Genomic DNA, 17,136 nt, shown 5'->3' with positions numbered 1-17,136 from the left:
TCCCATAAACAGCCTCTCCAGCAAATCACCCACTCAGTTGGTGTCTAAGATTAGCTCCTTCTGGCAGCTCCAGCGATGCAGCTGCTGGGTAAATTTAGATCCTTAGTGAATGGGTTATTTTCTCTCCTGGAGTACCCGAGTCAGGAGGGCAGTGCAGAGTCACTGGGCTTTGCCATGTGAGTCACCACTTTGACACTGGGAAGTGGGTGACTCTGTTTGTCCTCCCGGGCAGCCAAGGACCTGAGCTGAGCCACCCGCAGGATCGGAGCTCATGGTTTCTCAGCAGCTCAATGCAGCTTCACTGTGTGAGGACACCCCTGTAGAGGAGGGCGAGGTGTTTTATCCTGGAAGGAAACACATATGTCATAGCTGTTTTGGTGGGAAAGAGTAAATCTGAAATAATGGAGATGCCAAGAAACATCCACCAAAGGTCCAGCAGCACACCTGTGTTAAAAGTGATGGGCCTGGCAGCTGAAGGATGTTTGGGGATGTGACTAGAGGTGCCACCAAGGCACAATACATGCCCTTACTTCCAACAGTTTTGGTTGGGCTCCCAGAAATAAAACCAACGTGGCTTCAAGCCCAGAAAGTACATGGATGTCAGTTTGATGGCAGTAGGCTTGTGATACTTCACCAGTGTGAAGGTGGAGTCAAAATAAAGGAAAGTACGAATCAAGCTGCAGCCAAACCACCAATCTGGTGATGCCACTCAGGTGGGTTTCTGTTAAATCAGTGATGTCTCATGTCACCTTTAGGGGTGGGAGGTGAGGACTTGAAAACAGATCCTTTTGTCTCTCAGCTCTAGTAGTAGGGCATCGCCCGTTGCCCAGGGTGTCACCTGCATTACAGCAGCATGAGAGTGACAAGGAGGCATCATAGATGTCCAACATTTATTTACTACATAAATAAGTGACATTTATCAGGGACTTTACAAAGTACTTTGGCAGAGCTGAAAGCTGGCTAGGAACTGATCCTGTTTCATCCACAGGGAAGCCAGAATACACCAGCACCAAGCATCTTGTCCCACTTTGCAAAGTGGTCCAGATTCTGCCCTCACCAAACATCAACATAACTCAGACATAAGGCCACTGAAAGTTACTCTAAAGTGCAAGAGAGCCAGAGCTATTTTTCACCTTTCCCCCAGGGCACCATGTTTCACACATGTACATTTATTCAATACATTCCCTATGCAGTGTCCAAAGTCTGCTTCTCCAAGGAAGCTATCATAGGCTTTCTTTCCACCACCCAAGCCCAGATCACTGCCCTTCATTCAGGGTCTTTCTGCTTTGGTTATATATAAGCGTGTGTGCTCATTCAGCCATGCAGTCATATGCTTAGGCTGTGTGCACCAAAGTCAGTTGGGGGATGCATGGCTGGAGATGAGCAAGAGTTGGCTACAGCATCTTCAGCCATGGACAGGAATGTGAGCTTAACCATTTGTCCATGGCATTTGAAAAGTGCAAGTGGGATTTGGTTTGAGTCCCAGGACATATATCATAGCAGATGGTCATGGTGGCCACATCGGCCTGAGACCCGGCAGTGGAGAGCCCTTTGGGTTTGCACTGGGGTCTGGGGACCAAGCAGCTGTGAGCCATGTGTTGTGTTTCTTCAGCAAGTCCCCAGGTGACTTGTATGTGATACACGATGGCTGTGAAGCAAGTGTGGTGCCTGCACTCTCCTTAACTATGCCTAATATTGGCATTAAATCACTTTTTTTCAAGACGTTTAGTACTGAGGAGACCTGTTTTGCAGAGGCTGTAACAGCTCACTCCACACTGCTGTCAGTGGTGGGGAGATAATACCCTTCAATGGGTATTAGAGACATCCCGGTCTTCCTACCCTTTGCTATAAAGACTCTACTACGTATTTCTAGCTACTTGGCATGTATAGGTTGTGCTGAGCCATTTCACAATGCTTACTGCACAACCATAAGTGCTGAGCACTTGACAGTGGATGCTGACCGCTTCTTGTAGTGAAGGAAACATGGGATTCTTGGGCTAGAAGTGAGCTGGAGGTGGTCTGCTTAGAGCAAGCTTAGCACCAGCTAATCTCTTTCTCATAGCTGTGTGTCTGGACCACCATAACACCTCCAGTTGTGGAGCTTAGAGAGTCTCCTCTGGGAGACATGGGCTGCAGATGCTGGGGGAGAGCTGAGTGGTGGTGGAACCCCTGGAAGAAGGGGGTGAGATCTCCTGCACCATGTCAGAGGGTCAGAAGAATTATGGGGACGGCTCTTTCTAGCATCAAGGAAATGTCCTGGGAGCCTACCTCAGCAGTCTGTCACACATGGGGAGCCTGCAAAATGCCCACTGTGTCTCATAGAAAATCTTTCCTGCAGCAAGGGGGTGACCTGTGCCTTCCAGGTGACTTCTACAGGGGTAAGATACAGCAATTCGATTGTCAGGAGTGTTTGGAGAGCCCCAGTCAGTGGCTGGCCTGGCAGCAGTGGCTGGAAGGGGGATGAGGCTTTGGGACAAGCCTGCTGATGCTTCCCTCTACTCTGCCTTTGCTTTGTCACCCTTCTCCTCCTTGATGGCCAGGATGCGCTCATGCTCTTTGATCAGCTGCACTCCACAGTATGTGATGAACCAGATGGACAAGGTGCTGACAGGGAAACCTAGAAGATGCAGGGAGACATGGTCATCTTGGTGTGGCTGCTTGCCTAACAAGGCCAGCTCTTCTCTCCAGCAGTGCTCCCTCTCAGGTGGGTTTAGGAGGTCCTACAAGTTCATGATGGCCAGTGGCATTTTCAATTGTGGATCCAACCCTACAGCTTCACTGGGAGAAGAGACAAAACCCCAGGGTCAGATTTTAGATGAAGCTGTGCCAGAGCCCACCAAAGCATTATGGACCACAGCTAATGTGGGAACATGCTGGAGTAGCTTTGAGCACTGTCTTACCCCCAAAACTCATTCTCCCCAGGTTTAGTCTTGGTTGACTTTCTGCCTATTCAATCTGCCCATGTCCATCGTTGTTCAGCACTGTGACCTTGTGGAAGTTTTAGGCCCCACTGATGCTGAAGATCAACCCCAGCCTTGTTCTTTACCCAGTGGGGACACAACGTACACCTAGGAAAACACATGTTTTTGTTACCTACGTAAGTGACTGAGAGCTGGGAGCTCTTCCTTTTACTTATGAAGGATCTGATGTCATTTGTAATCACAAATCTGGTATCCACAGCAGAGAGGAGACACAGGCTTTGTACCTGCTAAAACAGGACCTCTGAAATGAATAACGCAACCAGCAAAAGCCAGCTAGCTCAGCAGGCAGGCACTTCTGGCACACTGAGCCCAGAGTGTCACATTAGCTGTTTCCTACGCCAGCCCCATCCCAGAGAGGGCTGGAGGACATGGGCTCCTGATGGCTATTTATACCCTGGGGTTCTCAAGAAGACTTCAAAATGGTGCCACCATCCACTGATTAGAAATGTACATATTTGCTGTACATTTCTAATGTACTGCAACATAAGGATTTGTACCTGTCAACTTCAGGTTGATGCAGGAGTAACTGCTCAAGAGAAAGGAGATGAGGCAGGACAAGTAAATCACTTTCTCCAGCAAGGAGACCATTTCATTACCAGGGACTCAGCCCACCTTGGTGGGGTGAATATGACCTTTGCATTGCTGTAAGGAGTCTAAATCACAGCATTAGGCTGTGCTAGGAGCTGTATAAGCACACCTGAAAAGCAGCTTGTGCCCCAGAGAGCTCACATGAGAAGGGTGGGAGCTAAGAAACCACTGCCTGCACCTTTTCCATAAGAATGAGGCACACTGGGAGCAGCCACATAACAACCCAATGGCCAGGCCACTTTGTATCCAAGAGGACTCAGAAGTCCCCGTCCTGAACCCCCCTACCAGCATCCTCCCATCAAGACGAGGGTCCCTCAATGGGGAAGGCTGGTAGCACCTTACCTGTCTGAAGAAGTCTCTTCGTCACCAGCAGCGCAAACTCCAGGCTGTTGAGGGCTAGGATGTTGAAGAGGATGATGGCCCAGAAATTCACAGCCCCAAAAACTGCCCTAATCCGCCGAGACATGGCTGCTGACATTTTGGCCTGTGGTGGGAACAGGAGCAGAGAGTGAGGAAAAATGGGGCTGTAAGGATAAGAGAAACAGTGGTCCAACTCCTGCCAAACTCCGGCTGGGATCCCAAAGGGTTAGGCAGAAATTAGAGCAGCCTTTAGTGTCTTTGGGATGAAGAAACATGCAGAAAAGGTAAAACTTGTGCTCTGCTGCTGGACTCATACTGGGATTCCTGATTGGTGTTTCAAGGTCCCACGGGTAGGGGCAAGATGTTATACATGGTTTCATGTTAATGGTAAAGGTTGAGTACTGCTTTCTTCATCTGTTGCCTGGGGTAAGCCACTCCTCAAGGCAGATGGATGCTGTTTTACACCAGGATTATTATTAGCCCTATGTGCATATCACTCCCTGCTCCCAGTAGAAATTGTTTCTTAGGACTTAAAAAAAAACCAACAAGCTGAAAACCCAATGACAGCAGCAGAGTGAAATTGTCACTGACATATAATCTTCAGGAGCAGCTGCTGTGAGTGGGGCAGGGAAGTGGTTTATAGCAACCTTCAAAGAGCAAGATGAATCCCCAGGCCACTTAGTGCTGAGAATTGCGGTGCCGCAGGGAAGGAGATTTCACTGCCTGTGAGTGCTATAATCTGGTTAGAAGTTCAGCAAGCAGAGCAAAAAGGAGGACTCCTCTCCAGTTTTTGTTCAAAAGAGGTCTTTACTGAGCTGGTTTAGGACCTCCAGACTTTAGATTGGGCAAAACAAATAAGCAACATAATTGTTTCCAGGATGGAGTTTCCTGAGTTTTATTTCCAACATATCCCCGAGGTACCTTGGTCCCAGAGACAGAGGACTAAGCTTTGGAGTGGTTGGAAAATGATTCAATCTAATACCTAAAACTTTGTTTTTATCAGAAATCAGATCAAAACATCAAAACCACTCAGAATATCATGATGTTTTGCAGAACAAGAATGAGCTATTTTTATATGGAAATGTATAAATAATTCACCAGGGACAGACCTCAGATTGTGTCTACATCTGTGGTACTTTGAGACTTGTTGGGGTTGCACTTCTGGTTCTCTCGGACCTCCATTTTCCCTCTGAAAGCTCCACACCCAGCTGAAATGTCAGTATGGGCAGGTGGGAATTTGTTCTGGGTGGGTGACACAGTGCATAAAATGAAGGGATACAGAGCACCAGGACTGTGTTTCCCTCAGCCAGTTAAGTAGCTGATTGTAAGGATGCTAAAGACCACATGAAAAAACTTCAGGTCTCCACACAGGAGGCCTGGACATGGAGCTGCATAACTTCATCAGTGATGTTGCTCTTCAGTCTCGGACGAAAATGGATCTGACTTGTATAACAAAGTTTTATCTTCCTACAGTCATGGATGTTTTCCAGCTCCAGAGTTTGGTCCCGGGCCCATTGACCTTTCCCCATTCACTTGCAGCCCAGCTTCTCACCTCCAGTTTGGCAAAGGGCGCCTGCTGGAAGAACTTCTGTACCCAAAGCTCAAAGTTGAGGCCAAAGCAGTTGAAGACAGACCAGATGTAAATGATCTCACATGGTCCTAGCCACAGGGTGGTGACTGCAAAGGTGGCGATGGAGGCCACAAGCTCCTTAATGATGTTGTCATGGTTCTCTCCAATGTGATCATACACGTACCTAATGGCCAAGGAAAGTGGTTAGTGCTCCTTGTAAACCGTGAGACCACTCTGGAGTCCCTTATCCCATGCTCACCCACCACAAGCCCCTCACAGGCAGGTCAACATGGAGCACCCCAGCAAGAAAGGAAGGAAGTTTGGCTGACACATTCTAGCAATAAACTGATCTTTTCTGCAGTCCAGCTGCTTGTGGCTTGTGTTCCTCACAAGCCCACAGCTCCTTCAGGACAAAATACCACCCTTTCCCCTTCTTGTAGATAAAGGGTTGATAAACCATAGGGATCTGTAGAGCTGCAGGCTATCTCAGACTTGCTGGTGCACAGGATTTCATTACCGAGCAGCCACTACCTTCAGTACAGGTTTACTGGTGTGAACTTGTGGCTGAAGATAGCTGACAGGCTCAGGAAGGTGTAGATACAGCTCAGGCCACCCTTGGATACCAGGATATGGGAGACCCAGGATATGGGAGACATGGGCTCAATTCCCCTTTCGTCTTGGTGTAATATGAACCCAACTCTGTCGAGGGAATGCTAAACCCACCAGACTTAAAGGGATCTCTGGACAGGACTGCCTTATTCCTAACTTTGGCAGGGGGCTGTGGCTCTTTGTGGTGATTAATTCAATGGTCTAAGGGATAAACAGACCAAATATGACTTCATGCCACAGTGAGATTCATTCACAAGAGAAGACATCTCAGCTTTGCGACAAACAGCATTAAATGCTTCATTGCTATGTGGTGAAAGAGAAGACCCTGGACCAGACTAGAGATGGTTAACACTTACTTGCATAGCCAGTCATTAATCCCTCTGTCAAAATGCCTAAAATGCAGATGATAAAAAGTATGTTAAAACACACAGTGTAATGAATTACACCTTTCCACATAGCAGTCAGCCAAAGAAGGTACTCAGTCCCCTGGCAAGGTACTTGGGCATAACAGTTTCCCATGTTCCTTCCTAAACAGGTCCCACTGTTTATGTGGTGATAACCTCTCTTCTTATCTATTGCTTCCTGCCCAAGAATATTTCCCTGGTCTATGGCCAGGTCTAGGCTATAGGTTCAGTATATATACTCAATGTAGATAGTCCCCACCTCACAGGCCAGCTCCTCAGAATCCCAGCCCAGATGTCCTCCCCTCCATGCATGTTTCATTCAGGTCAAACATGCCATCTCTCTTCATGAGATGCATGTGGGGTACTCACGTTTCTGCGAAGACATAGAGCATGGTGATGCATTTTGGAGGCTGGGGTGGGTCCAAATGGTCCAGTCTGGCAATGGTGTTGATCACCCCAAACATGACAGCAGCTTTCACCCAGTCATACACCAAATTGGAGTAGGCCAGGCCAGCTGGAGCAAAAATAAGAGTCAAAAGTCTTGGGGAGGAATCTGACACTAGAAGACAAACCCTGCGGGGACAAACACTAAAGATGTCTAATTCCTATTGCTGCGCCTTGCTTGCTGTGTTCTGCTTCTTCCCTGCCACCCTCCAGGAAGAGTCCACCTTCTGTACAACCCTCCATTAGGAGACTGAAGACAGCAGCTACAACCCCCTGAGCTGCTCTCTGTACAGCCTACACACAGAGGCTATTTCAGTGGCTCACAAACACCTATAATAGGTGGCTACCTGAGAAGGCATCTGAGATATCAGATGTGCCTGTTACAACAATAACATGGGGTTGATTTTTCAGAGGTGCTGAGCTCCCTTACAGCCCAGAACAAATGCAATGGGAATGGCTTGGTGCTCAGCCTCTTAAACCCACAGCTAAACAATTTGCATTGGGACCTTGTGAGAACATCAGACCAACACCATTTGCTTTCCAGGGCTGCCTGACCCCAGATCTGCGCATTATCAATGGGAAGAAGAGGGGCTTTTTTCAAACCTGTCCAACATAGGCATTGCCAAAGCCTCTCAGTAAGGATGACTGGAGATCGGAATCACTCACCACTGCCCTGAAGCTGAGTACACGCATGAATGTGTCCAAGCACGGCCACTCACCCAAGGACCAGTCCGAGAGGCGGTTCATGAACTTCAGGTCAGAAGGGAGAGTGAGGATGTAGAAGAAGTGGAAGAAGATGTCCACGGCAATGATGGCCCCAGCGTGGATGAGGGCATTGACCCGGATATTCCTCATCTCGTCATCTTTGCGTCTTAGCTCTCGGTTGCTCACCTGCCCAGATGGCAAACCAGTAAAGGGCTCAGATGAGATACAGGCAGTGTGTTCTTCCATCCAGGCAAATGGTCCAAACAGGGACCAATGCTGCCTTTCAAATCACACCATGACCTACATGGCCCAAATCACCACTGATTTAGGAACACCCAAGGAGGTCCGTCCAACACCCCCACCTTCGTGCTGAGCACAGCAGCAATGTGCTTCCTGGATCACCCTTCTAGCAAAGGCTGTTCCCATTGTTGGGGTTTCCAGCAGAGCAGGCACATGGTGTGACACCCCAGTGACAGGTCTGGCTGTACCTAAGGGACTCAAGTTGGGGTGAAAACCACACCAACCAGGGAGCTGGGGTTTATGCTTGTTCTGCAGGGACATGTTCAGAAAGCCAAGGTTGCTTAAGGGTGGCACTGTGCACGGGTCACTAGGGAGGAGTAAATGCCCATACCCATCACATCTACAGGATTCCACAGATTGAGGGAAGGACATGGAATCACAGAATGGTTTGGGTGGAAGGGACCTTAAACCTCATCCAGTTCCAACACCCTGTCATGGGCAGGGACAACTTCCACTAGACCAGGTTGCTCCAAGCCCCATCCAACCTGGCCTTGAACACTGCCAGGGATGGAGCAGCCACAGCTTCTCTGGGCAACCTGTGCCAGCACCTCACCACCCTCACAGGGAAGAACTTCTTTCTAATATAAGAACAGTGAAGAATTTTTTCCTAATATCCAATCTAAATCTCCCTTCTGTCAGTTTAAAGCCATTCCCCCTTGTCCTATCACTACAGGCCCTTGTAAATAGTGCCTTGCCCAGAAGAGGTTGGGAACAGAGCAGGAATCACACCTGTAGGTCTGCCAGGGCCAGATGTATATTTTGTGGCCAGGGTCATTTGGGAGGAGGAGAATGACTGATGATCTCTAGAACTTCTGCTGCAGACACTTGCTCGAAATGAGAGGGGAGCTGCTTGAGAGGCCATCCTGAATAGGCTGGAACCTAATCCATGGGGATTTCATCTCTACTGTGTCTTGTACAAACAGGGGGCCGGGCTTTTCCTCCCAGGGCTGTCATATCTCTGGCTGTTGTAACATAATCACCATCCAAGCAAGCTTTCAGGATTACGCTGGGCAGACTGATGTCCTCGCTTCCCCGCATCGCCGTAAAAATTGCTGCTGTATTTGAAATCCTCTTACGTTTATTACTTTCCCTTTATTCCCTGCGAGAGGTGGGAGATTCCCCAGCATAATCCACAGGCTGCTGCACCAGCCCCGTCATCAAATCCAGATGATTTCTGCGTATTAAAGCCTTTGCCAGATTTCTTTCATGTCTGTTAAATGCCAAGTGCTTCAAGGGTACAAAGAGGCCACCGGACCCTGAGCTGGAAGAGAAGCCGAGGGAGGACAGGCTCTGGCATGGAGATGTGTGGGAGGACACAGAGACCCCTTTCATAGAAACATTTAGAGAAGAACATTTGGAGAAGACCTTTAAGATCACCAGGTCCAGCACTGCCAAGTCCACCACTAAACCGTGTCCCCAACCACCACATCTACAGGTCTCTTCAAAATTTATTTGTATTATTTATTATTTATTTGTATACCTCAGGAATGGTGGCTCAAGCACTTCCCTGGGCTGCCTGTTCCAGTGCTTGACATCCTTTTCAGTGAAGAAGTATTTCCTAATATCCGATCTAAACCTCCCCTGGTGCAGCTTGAGGCCACTTCCTCTTACCCTTATGTCTGAGTGCGGTGGCATCATCCCCTTGTGTTCGAGGCTGGGTTCTCCACACTTCCACCCCTACAGAAGTGATTTTGTTCCTTTGATCCTGGTAAGGAAGATGCTTGTCAGCTTACATGGGGTAGACCAAGCCCCGGTATAGATGAGGTCCCATCATACATAGAGGTGCAAGGTCTCCACCAGGATGTAGCACCAGTAGGAGCCAAATATACAGATGGGTTTCCTAACTGGGCTGCACACCTCACGCTGGGAAGGGACCCCTTCTGCCTGTCCCCATAATTGCTGCTGGGCAGTATGGAATTCACCCCTGCGACAGAGGCAGCTCCAGCAGAGCAGGGGAGTGTTTAGCCAGGAGGTGGCAGTAGTGGCCAGGCCAACACAGGACCCCTGGCCAGGGCGTGGAAAAGGCGTTGGGACTTCTCGTGCCTTCAGGGTAAGTGTTCTAAGCAGCATAGAGGGCAGTTGCTCAGTAAGTGCCCATAGATATTCTGGTCTGGGGCTGTGCAAAGAGTAGGGCGTTGGAAATACATGATCTTTAAGGTCACTTCCATCCCAAGCCGTTCTATGATGATGTAAATAACACCCCTTCCAGATCAAGCCTTGCAGGAATGGTGGAGTTCATATACTGGAGACATGACAGTTTAATGCCCTGATTTACAGACACCTGACTGCAGTGTTAGGAGAAGCCAGCACTGCCCATTTCATAGGAAAGACTGATGAAAAAGGGGGGAAAAAAAGGGGAACATGGGGTGAGAAGGGCGCCTGCAAAGGTAAAAGCTTAGGATGAAGAAGAATGCTCTTGCAATCAAAGGTCAATTTGGGTCCAAAAACTCAATGTAGCTGTTCTTATTTGAAAGGAAACAGAGGAGTGGTGGCAGTCTTTCCCAGCACCATTGCTGACCAAGAGGTCCCTTCCTCAGCAAGCAGTACCAGTCAGCTTTGATGGCCAAGGTTGATCATTGGTGTAAAAGGATGTTGAGATGGGAAAAGTGAGGAAGGACAGAGCACTGCTGCTTTTCATCATCTTAGCTGTGAAACAGCCCCAGAGGTCTGCTGGTCCCAGCCCAGCCTTCTGCTCATGTTTTCCAGTGCTGTTTGGAGTCTGCTCTTCACAAAGCTTCCCTGGTTTTGTGTGATACAGACAAAGACTTGGGGCACCAGAGTATTTCATGGAGATCAGAGGAAGCCCCTGGTTGCTTCTTCATTTATTTCTATTTGTGATCTTATTTATTTCTAGAGAAATAACTTCATCTGAAGACACAGAGACCATTCCCAGGAATGCTGGGTGGTCGCCTCTTGGGCAAACCAGCTGGATGGAAGCATAAGACTGCCCTTGCTGTTCCAGCCATCTGCATGCAGAGGCCCTGCAGACAGGCACCACAGGTCTGGCCCTCACCATGGCCTCCCAGCACAGTACAGTGGGGCAGCTAGTGTGGCAGCACTTGGAAACTGAGGCACCGAGCAGTGCAGGCGTCCAAAGACATGATCTGAGCATTCCCCTCCTCACCCCAGCATGATGCTTTCACCACAGCAATGCCTTCCCTTCTGAACTGATCAGTGGCAATGTTCCAGAAGGGAAGGTTAAAACCCCATCAGTTTATGCTTCTCCCCACAAAAATCACAGCATCACTGTGCAGCCCAGACTATGGCCACACACTGCAGGTGACCGTGAGAAACTACAACCATTTGCATCTTCACTGTGGCAAAAGGTGGGGTTTTGTAGGCATTAAACCCAAGCAAACAAATGCAGGGAAAGGTTTATTGAGGAGCACTCACCTGGGCAAGGAACTGGTCAAACGTCATGACAGGCCCAAAGAAGAAGAATGGGAGGTAGAAGTTGTACTTGAGGAGGTCAAATATGGAGTAGATGCCGTCTTTCTTCTCAGCGCTCTCAAGTGCAAAGCTCATGCAGCGCATGATGGTGAACCCACTTCCTCCATAGAAAAGGACATCTTGAAGATCAAAAGCTCCCGTTACAAACCCGCTCTGGATGAGAAATCAAAAGTTACCACCAGGCACATGGTGTCACTTCTGTGTGCCCTTGCTCTGTGGAGGATGTCATTCCTGGGACACCACATAAAGCCTCTAATTATTCTCTGACACCAATTGTCCCAGGAACTAATGAGCCTTGCTCTTAGAAAGAGAAAACCAGGGCTTGATTTCCCAGCTGGTTCCTACATCCTGAAGGAGATCCTCTTGGCCATGTCTTTACCAGGCAGCTGTGGGTAACAGAGGCTTTACTCTGGGGTGGGAGCATTTACCCTGCCATAGGGACGTAACCCTCCCCAGGGAGTGAAGAAAAGCCAGCACAAGCCTGATGCAGGGACACACACACATTTCAGGAGCTAAGCAGCAGGCAGGGAGGGCACTGTCCTTCCGAGGGACTGAAGATCCTTCCTGGGTTCCTCTCCACCTGCCAGAGAGAGATCATCTTAACTGAACAGAGGCCTAAGAGACAGGCATGGATCCAACCCAGCACTGTGTTACAGATGGGGAAGCTGAAGCACGGAGCAGGAGCACTTATTCCATGGCTGACAAGCTGCTGACTGACCAGCAAGGACTCAGGTGGAGCTCTGATGTACCATCAGAAGAGGCCATGTTTGCGGGTGCCCCAGGATCCCGCCTTGGAAATAAACCCAATGAGACAGACACAAGTGGGCTGGACATGAGGCAGATGCATGGCCCAAGACAGCACCTACCTGCCACGAGCTAAATGGCTCCATCTTGAAGGAGGCAAGACAGCAGAGCCCAGCCACGTAGCAGAGCCACTTCTGCTTGGCCAGTGCAACGGAGTACAGGACAAGGCAGTGGGAGAGGATGATCATCAGGTAGACAGGCCCCATGCTGCTCAGCACAGCCAAGAACCCATACAGCATGTACACCACAGCCCGGTGCTACAAGAAGAATCACAGACTGGTTTGGGTGGGAAGGGACTTTAAAGCTCATCCAGTTCCAAAGCCCCTGCTATAGACAGGGACACCTTCCACTAGACCAGGTTGCTCCAAACCCCATCCAACCTGGCCTTGAACACTGCCAGGGATGGGGCAGCCACAGCTTCTCTGGGGAACCTGTGCCAGGGCCCCACCACTCTCACAGGGAAGAACTTCTTCCTCAGATCTCATCTCAGTCTCCCCTCTGTCAGTTTAAAGCCATTCTCCCTTGTCCTGTCCCTACCTGCCCTTGTCAAAAGCTCCTCTCCAGCTTTCTTGTTGGCCCCTTTAGGCACTGGAAGCTGCTCTAAGGTCTCCCCAGAGCCTTCTCTTCTCCAGGCTGAACAAGTCCAGCTCTCTCAGCCTGTCTCCATAGCAGAGGTGCTCCAGTCCCTGGAGCATATTCGTGGCCTCCTCTGGACTCACTCCAACAGCTCCATGTCCTTCTTATGCTAGGGGCTCAGAGCCGGACACAGGACCCTGTGTGTGGGGGGGTCTCACAGGAACAGCCCTAACCCATGGTCAGTTTGGTGAAAGCCCCAACTCAGCCCTCCCTGTCCTAGAACATCACAGAACATCCCTCAAACCCTCCCCACATCTTCCAGGTCACCTTGGTGCTTTCAAATCCATCCCACTGGCTCACCTGTGGCACTGTCATGGAGCAGATTTTGCCAAAGAGGACGTGGCCCGAGAGGGCGAAGATGATGACGTTCCTGAACGACGTGAACCACATCACCCACTCAAAATCAGCCACATCCTGTGGGAGCAGGACCAGTACTTTACTGTCCCCAGCCCTTGCATCCCTGCCCCAACACCCAGCTGGAGGGGAAACCACACAACTTTCAACGCCTGTTTTTCTCATTTTCCACCCAAGGGATCCCCGAGCACTTTAGCTTGGTCATAAACCCCCAGGAGATGCAAAGTGCCTCATCTTGGTGGACACAGAGGAGAGCATCCATGGTGCTGCAGGGCTGATATTTTCCTGACAAAGCATGTCAGCACCAGAACAACCAGCTCTGCTTCTGCAGTGCTCAGCACTGACCATGTCACCTGTAGCTACCAAAGACTGAGTCCATCTTCCTCTTACCATCTTCCTGCCAAAGTAGTGCCATCCCGGCTTTATGCCATCCCGAAAGGCCTTTCTGTTCATGCTGTCTGTAAAAGAATCAGAATTATGGGGAGAGAAACAGCTCTGGGAAGCGGGGCCTGGGTTTCAGCAAGGCAAGCAGCCTTCCTCACCATGATGATGAGCCATCAGGGCTCAAACACCACATCCCAAAAGTGCCTAACTCCCATGAAGAACCACAGGAGTTGGGCTCCTCAACTGTTTCTGCAAGACTTCCCAGCAAAGCCTTTTTGCAGTGCAGATCCCAGGAACCCCCATCTAATCCAAGAAATCTACAGGTGTTTTGGGGCTTCCACACAAAAGTCTTGTGAACCAGCCTCGTACAGGCAGGGTGACTGCCTGCTCTGGGCACTGGCTGGAGAGCTGTGAAATGCCACAGCCTCTAGCCCTGAGCCATGGAAATGGGGACAAGGGAGAAAGCAGGCAAAAAAGCAAAAGTCCTTTCTGAACCTTGCAAAGGATTCCCAAGCTGTTCTGTGCCCAGACTAAAGCCAGGGATCTGCTGCTGGTATTAATAGCTGTAAAAGCAGCCACTGTACACCCGTCCCCCCTCCCAGGGCCCCCTCAGGGGGGATGCAATGGGGAGCCATTACCTCTGGATGCTTGGAAGATCTCACTACTACTGTACACCACAGCACATGTCACAGTGAGAGCATAAAAGCCTAGTTCGTAGTTGGGAAGCATCGCTTTAACCCCCATGGCCGCAGGTTACTGCCCCAGCTGATGCAGGGGATCCAGACCTGGGAAAGGTAAGAAAACCTTGGGTGAGAGCTCCACCTGCCCTCCTACCCCTCAAACACCAAGAATTGCTGCTGGTCCTTAGCTGCTCTGCTTTGGGTGCTTTCTTAAAGGGTGGTAGCTGAAGGACGATGGTAGTACCTGGGGGTGAATGCTCAGTGCAGGGATAGCGGCTGCTGCTCAGCGCTGCTGCAAAACCCACCCAGGAGCCAGGATGTGGGGACAGCTCAGCTAGGTATTCCTGATAAAAGGCTCTTCCAGCTCTTACCCATCAAAGTGCATCCATCCCAATGTTCAGAGATGCTCCAGGATACCACCCACCCAGGATGGGGGTCCTCCAGCACGTTTCTGGTGTCCCTCCCCTAATTCCTAACTGCACCTTAGAAGAAATCCGTGGTAGAGCACAGGGACACTCCGGCTGGAAAGAATATAATGAGATGGCCCCGCTCCTTTACCCTGGGCTGCTGTTCACCTTTTAGCTGGGGTTCTACCCAGCCCCAGGCTCTTGGAGGCTTTAGGAGCCCCCCGAGCCCAAACCGCTCCCAGCTACTAATCTCAGGCCCCCACCAACCGCTCTGCCGCACCCATCCCCGCAATTAGCCCGGGCTAATTATTCCTCCCGACGCTAATTAACCTCGAGTAATTAACGTGCTTCTCAGCCCGACCCGAGCTCCGCAGCGCCCCGGCTGCTGCGGAATACGCTGCCTGGGGCACTGCCCCCAATCCGTGATATCTCCCCCCACCCCGCTGCGGCGCGGTGCGCTTTTGGGGGGAGAAAGGGGCGGAATTCCGCTTATAGGCAGCAGTAAAAGGCGACCCGGTCACCTTCTGCTTTTGCATCTGCCTCGCGGAGCTTGTGCTGAGGGTGCTTATTTAAACGACCTTTTTTTTTTTGTTAATTATTATTATTTTTTTTTAATTTATTTTCTTTCGGTCACTGAGTTTTTTAGAGCTTTGGAGCTTTTTTAGCAACGATGCGGGGTAACTAGCTGGAGGGAACGCTAGTCCTGGTGAGGGGGGGGTTGTCCTGGTGCCGCTGCGCTGCGGTCCCCTGCGGCATGGGGGCAATCACAGAAGTGGCTTTGAAAAGCTTTTGTAATTCATTCCCAAGCTTTTCAAAGTTGGATTTTTTGGGGATGGAGAGAGGGGCAAGGCCACCCCGAAACTGAGCCTGGCGGGGGGGCAGTTACCGGCCCCCGGCTGCCGCTGGGGACCCTGCGGTGGGTCAGGGGTGCTGGGCGGGGGACGACCCTCGGACAGTTTTAACTCCCAGTGGCTCCCGAGCTGCTGAGTCAGGTGCACGGGTGTGCCTAGGGGAGCCCCCCCCGCCCCAGCTCCGAGCTGCGGCGGGGCTGCAGCATCGTAATCCCTGCGCTCCCCTCCGCCGCCTCGGGACCCCGGACGGGCGGTGGGCGCTAGGCAGAGGTGATCAAAAGCCCCGGAGCTGCGGGAGCAGCGTGTCAGCACCCCGGCATCCCCCCCACCCCGCTCAGCACCGCACCGCTCCCCGCTACTGACCTTGAACCCCGGGGTCGCAGGGGGAGGCGGCAGAGGGTGCGGGGATCCAGCGTCCGGCACCGCAGCGGGGGGCTGCGGGAGGGGAGAATAGAAAGGGGGGGAGGGAAGGAGGGTTTTGGGGGGCTGTTGGCTTCCCCTACAGCATCCCTCGGCCGCGGTTGGGGGAGTGTCTGCCCGGGTGTATTTTGGGGCTGCCGTCCCCCACCTTGCCCCCGGAGGAAGTTTGGCGGGGAGTGGAGAGGAGCAGGCGGGAGGTATTTTTATTTTAGAGCAGCACTGCGGAGGGGGGCTGGTTCAGGAGCTGTCTGTCACCGCAGCTGCCGGAGAGCACCCGTCCTGCCTGCCAAAGCGCACCCGGGCCAGGGAGCGCTGCCCGGGGCTGGCCAGGGGAGCCCCAACGTGTGGGAGACATCCCGCAGGGAGCAGTCCCCCTCGCGGGGGTGCTTTGGTGCCCTGCTTTGAGCCCTGCAAGGGAGGAGGAAGCCTCCATTGCCTTGGATTAGAGGGGAAGCAAATATCATTGCATGGTAATGGGGAAACTGAGGCACGGAGCCAAAAGGTGCAATTCCCCCCTGTCTCAGGTGGTGTTTAAATCAGCACAGGGCTCAGAGGTTGCCACACCTTTATAAAACAAATTTAGGGGCCCCTTAGAATCACAGAATAGTTTGGATTAGAAGAGACATTAAAGCTTATCCAGTTCCAGCCCCCCTGCCACAGGCAGGGACACCTTCCACTAGATCAGATTGCTCCAAGCCTCGTCCAACCTGGCCTTGAACACTGCCAGGGATGGGGCAGCCACAGCTTCTCTGGGGAACCTGTGCCAGGGCCTCACCACCCTCAAAGGGAAAACTTCTTCCAGATATCTAATCTAAACCCACCTTCTGACAGTTTAAAGCCATTCCCCCTTGTCCTGTCCCTACTTGCCCTTGTCAAAAGCCCCTCTCCAGACTTCTTGTCAGCCCCTTCAGGCACTGGAAGCTGCTCTAAGTTTTCCTTGGAGCCTTCTCTTCTCTGGTGCTCTCAGCCTGTCTCCATACCAGAGATGCTCCATCCCTCTAAGTGTCTTTGTGGCTTGTCAGCTTTTGCATTTGCAAACAAAACGAGATAGGAAGGGGCTGCACTGGGTTGTGGCCTCCATTATTTCAGGATGGGCAAATACAGGTCAGCCAAGTTATTAAAATCAATGCAGCATCAGTCCCATCCCTGTGTCCTGTGGAAGCAATTTCTACCAAAGCCCTGAGAGATC

At 51.0% G+C, this 17,136-nt stretch overlaps 1 protein-coding gene across 3 annotated transcripts; it reads right to left on the bottom strand.

Annotated features, from left to right (window-relative positions):
- Positions 1-873: 873 nt before the first annotated feature.
- HHATL (hedgehog acyltransferase like) lies at positions 874-15,974 on the bottom strand. Of its 3 annotated transcripts, none has more exons than XM_061474412.1 (12): positions 15,891-15,974; positions 14,228-14,374; positions 13,596-13,663; positions 13,152-13,265; positions 12,278-12,472; positions 11,355-11,564; positions 7,676-7,847; positions 6,882-7,026; positions 6,465-6,500; positions 5,482-5,683; positions 3,912-4,053; positions 874-2,617 (listed from the first exon to the last, which is right to left on the bottom strand). In XM_061474412.1, exons 2-12 carry the CDS (start codon positions 14,331-14,333, stop codon positions 2,496-2,498), a joined length of 1,512 nt encoding a protein of 503 aa, XP_061330396.1. In that variant the 5' UTR covers positions 14,334-14,374; positions 15,891-15,974; the 3' UTR covers positions 874-2,495. The 3 variants fall into 3 exon arrangements, with proteins under 3 accessions (XP_061330396.1, XP_061330398.1, XP_061330397.1); XM_061474413.1 differs by lacking the exon at positions 874-2,617 and adding an exon at positions 2,639-3,068; XM_061474414.1 differs by lacking the exon at positions 15,891-15,974 and having other exon boundaries at positions 13,596-13,659; positions 14,228-14,358.
- Positions 15,975-17,136: the final 1,162 nt, after the last annotated feature.

This window comes from Pezoporus flaviventris, unplaced genomic scaffold (genome assembly GCF_033815535.1).
Source record: "Pezoporus flaviventris isolate CSIRO_AGI_PZ_B2104156 unplaced genomic scaffold, CSIRO_AGI_Pfla_v1 ptg000079l, whole genome shotgun sequence".
Taxonomy (NCBI): Eukaryota; Metazoa; Chordata; class Aves; order Psittaciformes; family Psittacidae; genus Pezoporus; species Pezoporus flaviventris.
This window is presented reverse-complemented; position numbering and strand designations above follow the sequence as displayed.

Coding starts and splice junctions, on each gene's coding strand:
- HHATL (XM_061474412.1), bottom strand. CDS start 14,333: ATGGGGGTTAAAGCGATGCTTCCCAACTACGAACTAGGCTTTTATGCT. Junction 13,266..13,595: donor ACTACTTTGGCAGGAAGATG/GTAAGAGGAAGA, acceptor CTGCTCCCACAG/GATGTGGCTGATTTTGAGTG. Junction 2,618..3,911: donor GAAGAGACTTCTTCAGACAG/GTAAGGTGCTAC, acceptor TGCATCTTCTAG/GTTTCCCTGTCAGCACCTTG.